Below are 12,835 nucleotides of genomic sequence, written 5' to 3' on the forward strand. Positions count from 1 at the left end.
AAATATATATATATATATATATATATATATATATATATAAGGTATTCCATTTCTTTAATTTCACCTTAGTTTTAAGTTTTGATTTTAGAAATCATTGACTGTCCAAAATTTCTCCCTCAAATTTGGTCAAAGTACCCAAAATCGGTTGACCGATTGGTACGGATCCCACACCTACACCTACACCTACACCTACACCCACATCGTATCAACACGAGTGCGGCACCGAAAATGAAGAGTTCGAGCAACTTAGAAAGAAAAGTATTACCAACTTATAGAAAGTGCGTGAGAAGAGGGAAAAACACAATAAACAATTCTAAGATTACATGTGCCTTTTTCTAATTGGTTGATATATAATTAGTTATACAAGTTTAATATTTTCTTTAACAACATACCTAGTGTAATCCCACAAGTAAGGATTGAAAAGGGTAGAGTGTATACAACCTTACCCTTACCTTATCATGGTAGAGAGATTGTTTCTGATAGATCCTCAATTCAAGTAAAGCATATTAAATCAGGTATGAAAGTAATGGAGAAAGAAGTAGTTATATATTCCTTAATTTATATAAATGTTTGTAGGGGAACTCGTGGTGTTTTAAAAAAGTTATTTACATACCTTAACTTTACAGCAACCTAATACTCCCTATTCTTGATTGAAGTGGAACTAAGATCTCCCCAAAAGGTGATGTGGCAAAGAAAGTGTTACCGACTTCTTGGAAGTGCGTGAGAAGAGGAGAAAACACTATAAATGGTTCCAACAATACATTTGTCATCTTCTAATTGATTGTTTTATAATTAATTGTACTTAATTAATATATTCCTTAAAATATAACAACAATATACACATTTTAATCTCACAAGTGGGTTTGAAGAGAGTATTGTGTATGTATCTTAACCTACATTATGAAGGTAGATTGGCGGATTCTAATAGACCCTCAGTTCAAGTAAAGCACATCAAATCATATATCAAAATAATGGAGAAAGAACTAGTTATATACTCCTTAATTATATAATATAATTGTTTGTAGGGGAAGTCATAAGTTACGTCCCATGGTTGTTCAAAAACGACATCTGCACACCTTAACTTTACAGACGACCTTATATTCCCCACTTTTGTTTAAAGTAGAACGTTCCCTAAAAGGTGAGTTAGGCCCAAGACTTAACTTTACGTAGTATCACGGTAAAACCAATCTCACTCAATGTTGACCCTTAAATTAAAATTTCCCCACTCACTACATGTTCAACGCTAGGCATGAAGAATGAAAAACTTCCCACATCGGTGGTTAATGTAATGGGTGGTCTACTTATAAGGCTTGGACAATCCTCTTAAGCTAGCTTTTGGGGTATGAGTTAGGCCCAAGACCTAACTTTACAGACATATAATTTAGTATACTTGATTGATATATTCCTTAATTTAATAATTGGTTGTTGGGAAAAGTCACAAGTTACATCTTGTGGTTGTCCAAAGAAGTTATTTACACACTTAAAATTTACGTGCAACCTTTGCTCCCTACTTTCTTTTGAAATGGAACTAATATCCTTCTAAAAGGAGATGTGACAAAGAAAGTGTAACCAACTTCTTGAGAGCACGTGAGAAGAGGAAAAAACACTATAAATGGTTCTAACAATGCACATGTCATCTTCTAGTTGGTTGAAATATAATTAATTATACTTAGTTAATATAGTCCTTGTTGAATTGTGTTTTCTTAATATTCTCTTTATTTGTTTCCTCTTTTTCTCTTTTCTTCGTTTTCTCTTTCTTTTCTTTTTCCCACTCCTTCATTTTCTTGGTCAACTTTACTAGACCTGTGCCATCTCCGCTAGTCTAAGTTGCTCGGACTCGGGTGTGGGTGTCCGATATGGGTGCGGATCTAAAGGTCAGATCCTTCATGATCTAATTTTTAAGATTCGGGGATACAGATCTGTGAGAAATATAGGAGAAAAATATTATTGAAATTGTTGTTGTTTATATATTATTACATTGAGACCCTATTTATAGACACTACAATACAATCTTTTACCAAGTTGGATATTATTTACTATTCTTATTTCTATTTCTATTCTAAATAGGATTGTATAAACCTATTCTTATTCTAATAGGATTGCATAAACTTATTCATGTTCTAACGCTCCCCCTCAAGCTAGTGCATACAATTCATGTACCTAGCTTGTTACAAATGTAATTAATACGAGGATCGATGAGGAGCATGGTGAGATATCTGCAAGTTGATCAATCGACTTAACAAAATTGACAGTCAATCTCAATGTGCTTGTCTTCTTATTAAATACTGGATTTGATGCATACAGTCAGTCAATCTCAATCTCAATGTGCTTAATCTTTTCATAAAATATTGAATTTGATGCATAATGCCGATAAAACACAGAGTGATAAAATTACAGTGTTGAACTTCCCAAACCAAGCTTGCAAAGACTGTTTCAGACCATAGAGTGACTTACGTAATCGACATACAAGATTACTAAACTCCCCCCGAGCAACAGAATTAAGTGGTTGCTCCATATAGACTTCTTCACAATGCAGTGGTCGCTGAAAAGTGCTCAAAATCTAGTACAAAGTATATGGATCATGTTGGAATTAAATAGAGGGGTCGATAGTAAACAAGAAAGTAACTGAAAAACTAGCTGAAACATGCTCATATGGCAGGGTATTAGATTTGATGGCTAAAAGTGGTCACAATCTAACAAATAATATTATATGGGTAGGGTCGGAATGATGGCACGACCCAACTGAAAAATAGAAATATATAGGAGATGTCAGATTCACTGCACAATCCTATTGAAAAAGAGAAATAATATGGGTAATAGCCATTTGCCGACAGCGGAAGCTCTTTGATTCTCTACCAAGATCGTAGAGACTCTGATACCATGTGAGAAATATAGGAGAAAAATATTATTGAAATTGTTGTTGTTTCTACATTATTACATTGAGAACCATGTTTATAGACACTACAATACAATCTTTTACCAAGTAGGATACTATTTACTATTCTTATTTCAATTTCTATTCCTATTCTAATAGGATTGTATAAACCTATTTCTATTCTAATAGGATTGTATAAACCTATTCATGTTCTAACAGGATCCATGTATGGATAAAGGTGCGGGGATTCACCCAAAAATTAACTAGAATATCTAAGAATAGAGCTATAAAACCTAAATTATGAGATATTATGTGAAGAACTTAATCCTAGAAGGAGATCAAAGGAAAAGGAGTGACACAGAAATTTCTATATAAAAGGTATTCCATTTCCTTCAATTTCACCTTAGCTTTTGTATTGATTATAGTAATCGTTAAAATTGTCCAGACTTCCCCCATCGATTTTGGTCAAAGTACCCAAAATCGATTGACCAAATCACACCCACACCCACACCCACGTCATGTCGACACGGGTGCGTCACCAAAAGTGAAGAGTCCAAGCAACTTAGTTGCTGGTCACTTCCCCGCACCATTTTCTTTTCTTCTTTTGTCATCTTTAAATAAGTTTCTTTCTAGGGTTAGATATTAATAAAATGCTTAAAAGTTCAGAAGATCTCTTCGACTAAAAATTTGTTTGCCGGCCACCATGTTTTCTGGCGAGGTAGGTATTCTCTCTTCCTAAAATATTGTTCAAAACAATTTTTTCAGATCTTTACCTTGAAAAATCGAAAACAAGATTCAAAAGAAATGAAAAAACAATTTCATCTTCGCTGGAAAATTAAAATTTGGTGATCTTCTTTTTCGTCCTTTTTGGAGCTATCTATCTTATCTCAGAACTACCTTGTTAAGAACTTTCAATTATGAGTCATGGTGTTATGTGTGGTGCATCTCATTATTGAACTTCAATGGGAGTTTCTCTTGAAGCAATAATGTGTTGATCTAGACGCCACCAAATCCACAAAGGACTATCTAAATTGATTTGTTTCTGCCGATTTTTCCTAATTGTGCAACCCAAAGCTTCGATGGAAATTGAAAATAGGGTGAAGTAGAAAAAGAAGTAAGAAGAAGGGGAAAAGTGGGAAAAAAAAACAATGCCTAATAAATTGAAAAAATTCCAAATATATATTATACACGTGTCAGGCGTATGTATAATAAACGTTTTTATATAAATTTGGTATTGTCTGGAGAAGGGGGTAATAGTACCACTTAAAATAAGAATAAGGAGTAGGAGGTCACCCGGAAAGTATCAGTGTGTAAAGGACTTGTGTTTTCTAAGAAAGCAAGCCTTTCAAGTAAGGCTTGAAAGAAGGCAGACGATCCAATCAGATTATAAAGAAGATAGACGAGAAGATAAGGGACGAAAGACTTTTTGAAATTCGATTGGTGTAAACATGATATTAATTAGTCTTTGTCCTTTTTTAAGAGTCTCCAGACGCTCCTTGTCCTAAGTCCCATACATCCGGTTACCTTTGCGGATTTCCGCCGTCTGCTTTTGCGCTATTGTTACTTACAACGTCTCTTCTCTTACGCAATTACTGACTAGTTGTAGAACAACTATAAGGGCATTTCTACTTTGTAATCAAATAGTTTCCAAATGTTGATTTCAAACTACCACAGTTAAGCCAGATGACATAATGTGTCGCCTTTGTTAGTCTTGCATTGACTAGATGAATTGTTTTTTTGGAAATTGGAAAGAGATGGCAAATGTACGGATCAATTATATTTGAATCTTATATAGAGAGGTCTTTTATTATATTTGAGTTTTTTTTTGGAGCAATTCAGAAGATTTACGTTTCTTTCTTAAATGAAGAATTTGAAAAAATATCCTCGAATAGTTTTATTGAAATGAATCTTTTTCCTGGAATAGTTATTGAAATGAATTAATGAGTAAATATAAAATTTAATCGAACAAGAGAAACACTGAACTTAAGACTTTTTGCCCTTTCTTAAACTCGAATTAAGGACAATGTTTCCAAGAATAATCTCATCATTCCCCATTGACTTTTATTGTTTCATTGAATGATTGAATGACATTTTTGGGACTGCTGTTTATGCTGCATTCTGCCTTGTTAAGAATCGAGTCAGTTGACAGGGTGCTAGTTCTAATTTCCAGAAAGTTCCTCTTGTTCTCTTCACTATATAAATATCCTGACATATTTGTGGTTTGCCAATTTGTTCTCCTGTCATTCATGCGATATAAAGCTGTTAAATTATGTAACCTTGATTGTACTTCCACTGAAGCTTTGAGAGAGGGGCTCCATTGGAAATTCTAATTTGAAAATGGGTATTTGCTTTGCAGCGATGAAAAATATTTGCAGTTTCAAGTGAATGGAAATTTGCCGTATTCATGTCCAAAATGCCGCGGATATAGTTATCAGGTGTGTTTATGGCAGTGATTAATTTCACTAGAAAAGTTAATCAAGGACTCTATCCTGATAATTCTCTATTGATGTTCTCAGTCCATAAATCGTGAGAATGCTGTTCAGGAGCTTTGGAGGAGGAGAGATTTAGCTGATAGGGATTTAATTGCAAGTTTGAGGGCAGGAGCTGGGTTGCCAGTTGAAGATGAAATGTTTTCTATTTCACCCTTTTCAGATGATGAAGATACTGCTCCTGTAGTAAAAAATGAACATAAAAAATCCTTGAAATTTTCTCGTAAAGGTTTAGTTGACAAATCTCCCCAAAAGAGCAAGGACTATGGAAAGAAATCTGGTAAAGGGAAGGGGTTAACTGGACAAAATGAAGGACATCCAGATGCTCCATCTGGTGGATATAGTGCTGGTGATGTCAAGAATGATGAATTGCAGGCTTATGGGGAACTAGATAGCTTTTCTTCTCCTGCTGCTAGCTTGACAGAAGGTATATGTTCATTTAATATGGCAGGGGTCATAAAGCACAAATTTATAGATGAGGTTGCTGGAAACACGGGTAAGAGGACAGTCCAAAGGAAAGGTAGCAAGCCTCAGCGTTTGGATGGGGATGATGTTGGAATTCAAACAAGCATGCCAAAGACCTCCAAGGAGCCAAAAGGTGTTATTCATTTGGGCTCGCTGGATAAAAATATAGCAGGTTCCCCGAAGTCCGATGCTTCAAGCTGTCAGAAAGAGCAAGTTTTGACTACTTCACATGGTAATTTTTATTTTATATTTGTAGTCTTCAGGTTCCTCTTTCTTTCCGTTTTCTTATTTGGATGAATCTTGTTTAAACTATGGCTTCTCCATAGAGTTTGATGACTGTAGATATGCTTTTCTACTAGCTTGCATCACTTATGACACAAAAGCTACGGTTTTCTAAATTGTTATCTCATCCAGACAAAAGTTCCGCCGGTGAGAAAGATGATCTTAGTTTTCCTCTGTGCATTTTTATTTCTTCGAGATTTTCATCTATGATTGGTAAGGAATTCATATACAAGTTTCCCCAGGTGTTAAAAGTGGTAAGAGAGCATCGCATGATACGTGGATTAAGATCACGTCCCTGTGCTAACAAAAGCCTGATATTTAAGTGAAGAAGGGTAGATGCACATGCTCATTATCCCCACAGTTTTGAACCTTATGTCAATGGCCCTTGAGAATTTCCCGGTTATAAAGAAAGGACATATAAGTTGCCTAAGGGATATCATAAAATACCGTGATTCTTGGGTTTCTTTTTGTTAGTAGATGTCATAACTCATAAGTATCTCTAATATTGGTTATAAAGAAAGGACATATAAATTGGCTAAGGAATATCATAAAGTACCGTGATTCTTGGGTTGCTTTTTTTTTTGTAGAAGTTAAAAGCATCTATTATGTACGTTCTCGCAATGCATTTTCTTGTAGATAAAAAACTAGCGTGGAAGTAAACTTATGCTGCATATTTCTTCTCATTTCCTTGGATAATTGGCTGCTTATTTGGCATATTTGGAATGTGTGCTTTGGTCATCATGTGATCTGATGTTTGTTCTTTTTTTTATTTCTTCTTCATGACTTAAGTTGAAATTCTTTTGAAAATAAAGCAATGGGGGATTTTAAGTTGTGTCCTCAAAGTTTAACATAACAATATTAATATTAGTTAAACAATGGTAAAAATGTAAGCCAGTAGTTTAAAACATTTTTCTTTTAATGATCTTGACAAATCTTAAAAGAGTAGCACTAATGTACATCTTACTAACAGACTTCTTCCCTTTTCTCAAGACACTGAATTTGTTGTCTTAATGGATACACTCTGGCATAAAACAGAGGAGTTCTCTTTTTATAATTCAGATTCTTTCCTCTGTCTGAATACTTGCAGCTGAAGAGTCCGTAAAGCTGCTAATGACTCACAAAAAATTAGAATTAAAATAACCTTAATGTATTTAAGTTCATGCTGCATATTATTATTGTTTTTTGATGTTAACACCCACACCAACACACAGTGGTGTACGCAGGATTTTTCGTAAGTGGTGTCACCTGTTAAAATGAGAAAATAAATAAAATAATATAAACCATATTTTTTTTAAAAACACACAAATAAAACACAATCCATGTATATTTTTATATTCTTTTCTAAAAATATTAAATAAAAAATACATTATATTTTTTTTCGATGAGTTTTTTTTTTATGAAATGTACTCAAATTAATCTCCTTGATAATATTATTCTAAATTTTTGTTTATAAAAACAAAATACCAAATAATTACTAAACAAAGAAGGTCAAAGAAAAACAAACATACTAAATATTTGTTTATACAAACAAAATACAAAATAATTACTAAACAAAGAAGGTCAAAGATTCCTATCTGGCCATGGAGACAAATTTGGAAAGGCAGAATTCCTTATCAAGTCTCATGTTTTATATGGCTGCTAGCTAAGGAAGCAGCTTTGACACAGGATAATGTTATGAAAGGGGGATAACCTTATGTTCTAGGTGTTTCTTTGTGGAGAAACATCAGAAACTGTTATCCATCTTTTTCTACACTGCAAATTTACTCAACAATTATGGAGGGTATTCTTGAGTCTCAAAAGGCATATCCTGGGCTATGCCTAGGAGAATTACTGAAGCCCTAAAAAGTTGGGAGAGGCAGGAGTGCTAGCTAAAGACAGAACGAGATGGAGAATTATCCCTGCTTCAATCTGGTGGGCAACCTGGAAAGAGAGAAATTCTAGGTGTTTTGAGAGCGTAGAGAATAGTAGGTAGAAAGTTAAACTCAACTGCATTTTGTTGTTATGTTTTTGGTGCAATCAATTATACTCAAATGAAACTGTCTCTATAATTGATGTTCTAGATTCAATTTAGATTTAGAATAGTGGATTTTGGAGTTCATCTGTATATAAGGTTTAGTACTGCCCATGTACGATTGTGTTATAATACAAAGTTACCAAGTTTCAAAAAAAAAGAAGGTCAAAGAAAAAAAAACATAAAAAATGAGGCTATGTAGGATTGAACATGCAACCTAGCCAAAGGAATTTCAGCACAAAACCAACTAAGCTACGCGCTTCTATTGTTCAAGCAGTGTCACTTTTATTATATACACTATATATTTGCTTTTGTTTCATAATTGTATGCCTATTTAGCAATTTTTTCCGACGAAGAAGTGTCACGTGACACCCCTTCTCCCTTCCTAAATCTGCCCCTGCCAACACACACCTACACTTAAAAAATTTAGAAAATTTGGTTGAATTTGTAAATCAATGAGCTCATTGTCGAAATGGATAGGCGGCAATACTTCTGTTGTTCCCAATTTATTTTTTCAAATTCGATTTCTGGATTCGCTATTGCATCTGTTGTTCCCTAAATTCTTGCAATTCAATGTCTAAATTGATTGATCAAGGAAGCAAAGTCTCTTGAGATAGAGTAATTAGCTTCAGTATTCTATACTTCTGTTCTTATATGGTGTAGATCCTTTACTTTTTTGTATACCTCTTGTATATGGGAGATTTTCACGTTACTAAAATTATTTACCTTATCAAAATATATTATTATATGTAATTCTTTGTTTATCAGGTTATAAGGATCTGGTTCAGCTCAGAGAGAATGAGAACTCAGAGAGGAATGAGACTGCGGCAACACTTGGTGGTGGAAAAGGTAAGATGTGTTGTAACTTTTTTATTTTTTATGTTGGTGGCGGGGAAAGAAGATAAGATTGTATTTGTTGGTTTTAGGATTATACTTTTAATATTCTACTAGTAACTCTTCTTTTTGGCTCTCGTTTTTGTGTCAAAAGAAAGTAACTTAATAGAGATCACGAAAGTTAGCTCAGAAGCTACTCATTTCCCTGCCAAAGTTGGTGGAAAATTTGCCGATGGGTCTAGACCTTATCCTCAACTCAAGACTTCTGGTATTTTGCTTTCGTCATCATGTGATCTGATGTTTGTTTTTTTTTTTTTTTTGCTTTCTTCATGACTTAAGTTGAAATTTTTTTGAAAGTAAAGCAATGGGTGATTTTAAGTCATGTCCTCAAAGTTTAACATAACAATGTTAATATTAATTAAACAATGGTAAAAATGTAAGCCAGTAATTTCAATGTTTTTCTTTTAATGATCTTGACAAATCTTAAAAGAGTAGCACATGTGTACATCTTACTCACAGACTTCTTCCCTTTCTCAAGACGCTGAATTTGATGTCTTAATGGATACAGTATAGCATAAAACAGAGGAGTTCTCTTTTTATAATTTAGATTCTTTCCTCTGTGTGAATACTTACAGCTGAAGAGTCCGGAAAGTTCACAAAAAATTAAAATTAAATTAACCTTAATGTATTTAAGTTCATGCTGCATACTATTATTGTTTTCTGATGTTAACACCCACACCAACACACACCCACCCACACACACTTGGAAATTTTAGAAATTTTGGTTAAATTTGTATCTAAGTTCAATGAGCTCATTGTCGAAATGGATAGCCGGCAATACTTCTGTTGTTCCCTATTTATTTATTTTCGAATTGGATTTCTGGATTCGCTATTGCATCTGTTGTTCCCTAAATTCTTTCAGTTCAATGTCTAAATTGATTGATCAAGGAAGCAAAATCTCTTGAGATAGAGCACTAGCTTCAGTACTCTATACTTCTGTTCTTATATGGTGTAGATTCTCTACTTTTTGGTATACCTTTAGTATATGGGAGATTTTCACGTTACTAAAATTACTTACCTTCTCAAAATATATTATTATATGGACTTCTTTGTTTATCAGGTTATGAGGATCTGGTTCAGCTGAGAGAGAATGAAAACTCAGAAAGGAATGAGACTGCAGCTATACTTGGTGGTGGAAAAGGTAAGACGTGTTGTAACTTTTTTATTTTTATGTTGGTGGCGGGAAAGAAGATAAGATTGTGCTTGGTGATTTTTGGAGCATACTTTTAATATTCAGATCACATGATGACCAAAGCAAAATACCAGAAGTCTTGAGTGGAGGATAAGGTCCAGATCCATCGGCAAATTTTCCACCAACTTTGGCAGGGAAATGAGTAGCTTTTGAGCTAACTTTCTTGATCTTTATTAAGGTACTTTCTTTTGACACAAAAACAAGAGCCAAAAAGAAAAGTTACTAATAGAATATTATTATTATTTTTATTTTATTTTTTCTATTTCAAAAAAAATATTCTATTAGTAACTTTTCTTTTTGGCTCTCGTTTTTGTGTCAAAAGAAAGTACCTTAATAAAGATCAAGAAAGTTAGCTCAAAAGCTACTCATTTCCCTGCCAAAGTTGGTGGAAAATTTGCCGATGGATCTGGACCTTATCCTCCACTCAAGACTTCTGGTATTTTGCTTTGGCCATCATGTGATCTGATGTTTGTTCTTTTTTTCTTTTTTTTTGCTTTCTTCATGACTTAAGTTGAAATTCTTTTGAAAGTAAAGCAATGGGGGATTTTAAGTCACATCCTCAAAGTTTAACATAACAATGTTAATATTAATTAAACAATGGTAAAAATGTAAGCCAGTAGTATAAAACGTTTTTCTTTTAATTATCTTGACAAATCTTAAACGAGTAGCACTTTTGTACATCTTAATCACAAACTTCTTCCCTTTTCTCAAGACGCTGAATTTGATGTCTTAACGGATACACTCTAGCATAAAACAGAGGAGTTCTCTTTTTATAATTCAGATTCTTTCCTCTGGGTGAATAATTGCAGCTGAAAGTCCGGAAAGCTGCTAATGACCCACAAAAAATTAAAATTAAAATAACCTTAATCTATTTAAGTTCATTCTGCATACTATTGTTGTTTTCTGATGTTAACACCCACACACAAACACTTAGAAATTTTAGAAAATTTGGTTAAATTTGTAAATCAATGAGCTCACTGTCAAAATGGATAGGCGGCAATACTTCTGTTGTTCCCTAATTTTTTTTAATTTTTTTTGTGTATTCAATTTCTGGATTCTCTCTTGCATCTGTTGCTCCCTAAATTCTTTCAATTCAATGTCTAAATTGATTGATCAAGGCAGAAAAATCTCTTGAGATAGAGTAATTAGCTTCAGTACTCTGTACTTCTGTTCTTATATGGTGTAGATTCTCTACTTTTTGCTATACCTCTTGTATATGGGAGATTTTCACGTTACTAAAATTATTTACCTCATCAAATATATTATTATATGTACTTCTTTGTTTATCAGGTTATGAGGATCTGGTTCAGCTGAGAGAGAAAGAAAACTCAGAAAGGAATGAGACTGCAGCTACACTTGCTGGTGGAAAAGGTAAGACTTGTTGTAACTTTTTTATTTTTGATGTTGGTGGCGGGGAAAGAAGGTAAGATTGTATTTGTTGGTTTTAGGATTATAATTTTAATATTCTATTAGTAACTTTTCTTTTTGGCTCTCGTTTTTGTGTCAAAAGAAAGTAACTTAATAAAGATCAAGAAAGTTAGCGCAGAAGCTACTCATTTCCCTGCCAAAGTTGGTGGAAATTTGCCGATGGATCTGGACCTTATCCTCCACTCAAGACTTCTGGTAATTTGCTTTGGTCATCATGTGATCTGATGTTTGTTCTTTTTTTCTTTTTCTTTTTTTTGCTTTCTTCATGACTTAAGTTGAAATTCTTTTGAAAGTAAAGCAAAGGAGGATTTTAAGTCACGTCCTCAAAGTTTAACATAACAATGTTAATATTGATTAAACAATGGTAAAAATGTAAGCCAGTAGTTTAAAACGTTTTTCGTTTAATGATCTTGACAAATCTTAAAAGAGTAGCACTTATGTACATCTTACTCACAGGCTTCTTCCCTTTTCTCAAGACGCTGAATTTGATGTCTTACTGGATACATTCTGGCATAAAACAGAGGTGTTCTCTGTTTATAATTCAGATTCTTTCCTCTGTGTGAATACTTGCAGCTGAAGAGTCCGGAAAGCTGCTATTGACCCACAAAATATTAAAATTAAAATAACCTTAATGTATTTAAGTTCATGCTGCATATTATTATTGTTTTCTGATGTTAACACCCACACCAACACACACACACACTTAGAAATTTTAGAAAATTTGGTTAAATTTGTATTCAAGTCCAATGAGCTTACTGTCGAAATAGATAGGTGCCAATACTTCTGTTGTTCCCTTTTTTTTTTTTTCTAATTCGATTTCTGGATTTGCTCTTGCATCTGTTGTTCCCTAGTTTTTTTCAGTTCAATGTCTAAATTGCTTGATCAAGGCAGCAAAATCTCTTGAGATAGAGTAATTAGCTTCAGTACTCTATAGTTTTGTTCTTATATGGCGTAGATTCTCTACTCTTTTGTATACCTCTTGTATATGGGAGATTTTCACTTTACTAAAATCATTTACCTTATCAAAATATATTATTATATGTACTTCTTTGTTTATCAGGTCATGAGGATCTGGTTCAGCTGAGAGAGAAAGAAAACTCGGAAAGGAATGAGACTGCAGCTACACTTGGTGGTGGAAAAGGTAAGACTTGTTGTAACTTTTTTATTTTTGATATTGGTGGCGGGGAAAGAAGATAAGA

General features: G+C 33.6%; 1 protein-coding gene across 1 annotated transcript in view; it reads left to right on the plus strand.

Moving 5' to 3' along the window:
- The window catches only part of LOC102586916 (histone-lysine N-methyltransferase 2C-like), a 123,914-nt gene that overhangs the window by 108,485 nt on the left and 2,594 nt on the right, over positions 1-12,835 (plus strand). Inside the window, exons 9-16 of the mRNA XM_015307862.1 lie at positions 5,232-5,310; positions 5,392-6,061; positions 8,891-8,971; positions 9,111-9,224; positions 10,077-10,157; positions 10,531-10,644; positions 11,499-11,579; positions 12,697-12,777. Coding sequence (XP_015163348.1) covers positions 5,232-5,310; positions 5,392-6,061; positions 8,891-8,971; positions 9,111-9,224; positions 10,077-10,157; positions 10,531-10,644; positions 11,499-11,579; positions 12,697-12,777 — 1,301 coding nt within the window. The remainder of the gene's footprint in view (positions 1-5,231; positions 5,311-5,391; positions 6,062-8,890; positions 8,972-9,110; positions 9,225-10,076; positions 10,158-10,530; positions 10,645-11,498; positions 11,580-12,696; positions 12,778-12,835) is intronic.

Source organism: Solanum tuberosum, unplaced genomic scaffold (genome assembly GCF_000226075.1).
Source record: "Solanum tuberosum cultivar DM 1-3 516 R44 unplaced genomic scaffold, SolTub_3.0 scf00068, whole genome shotgun sequence".
In the NCBI taxonomy this organism is placed as follows: domain Eukaryota; kingdom Viridiplantae; phylum Streptophyta; class Magnoliopsida; order Solanales; family Solanaceae; genus Solanum; species Solanum tuberosum.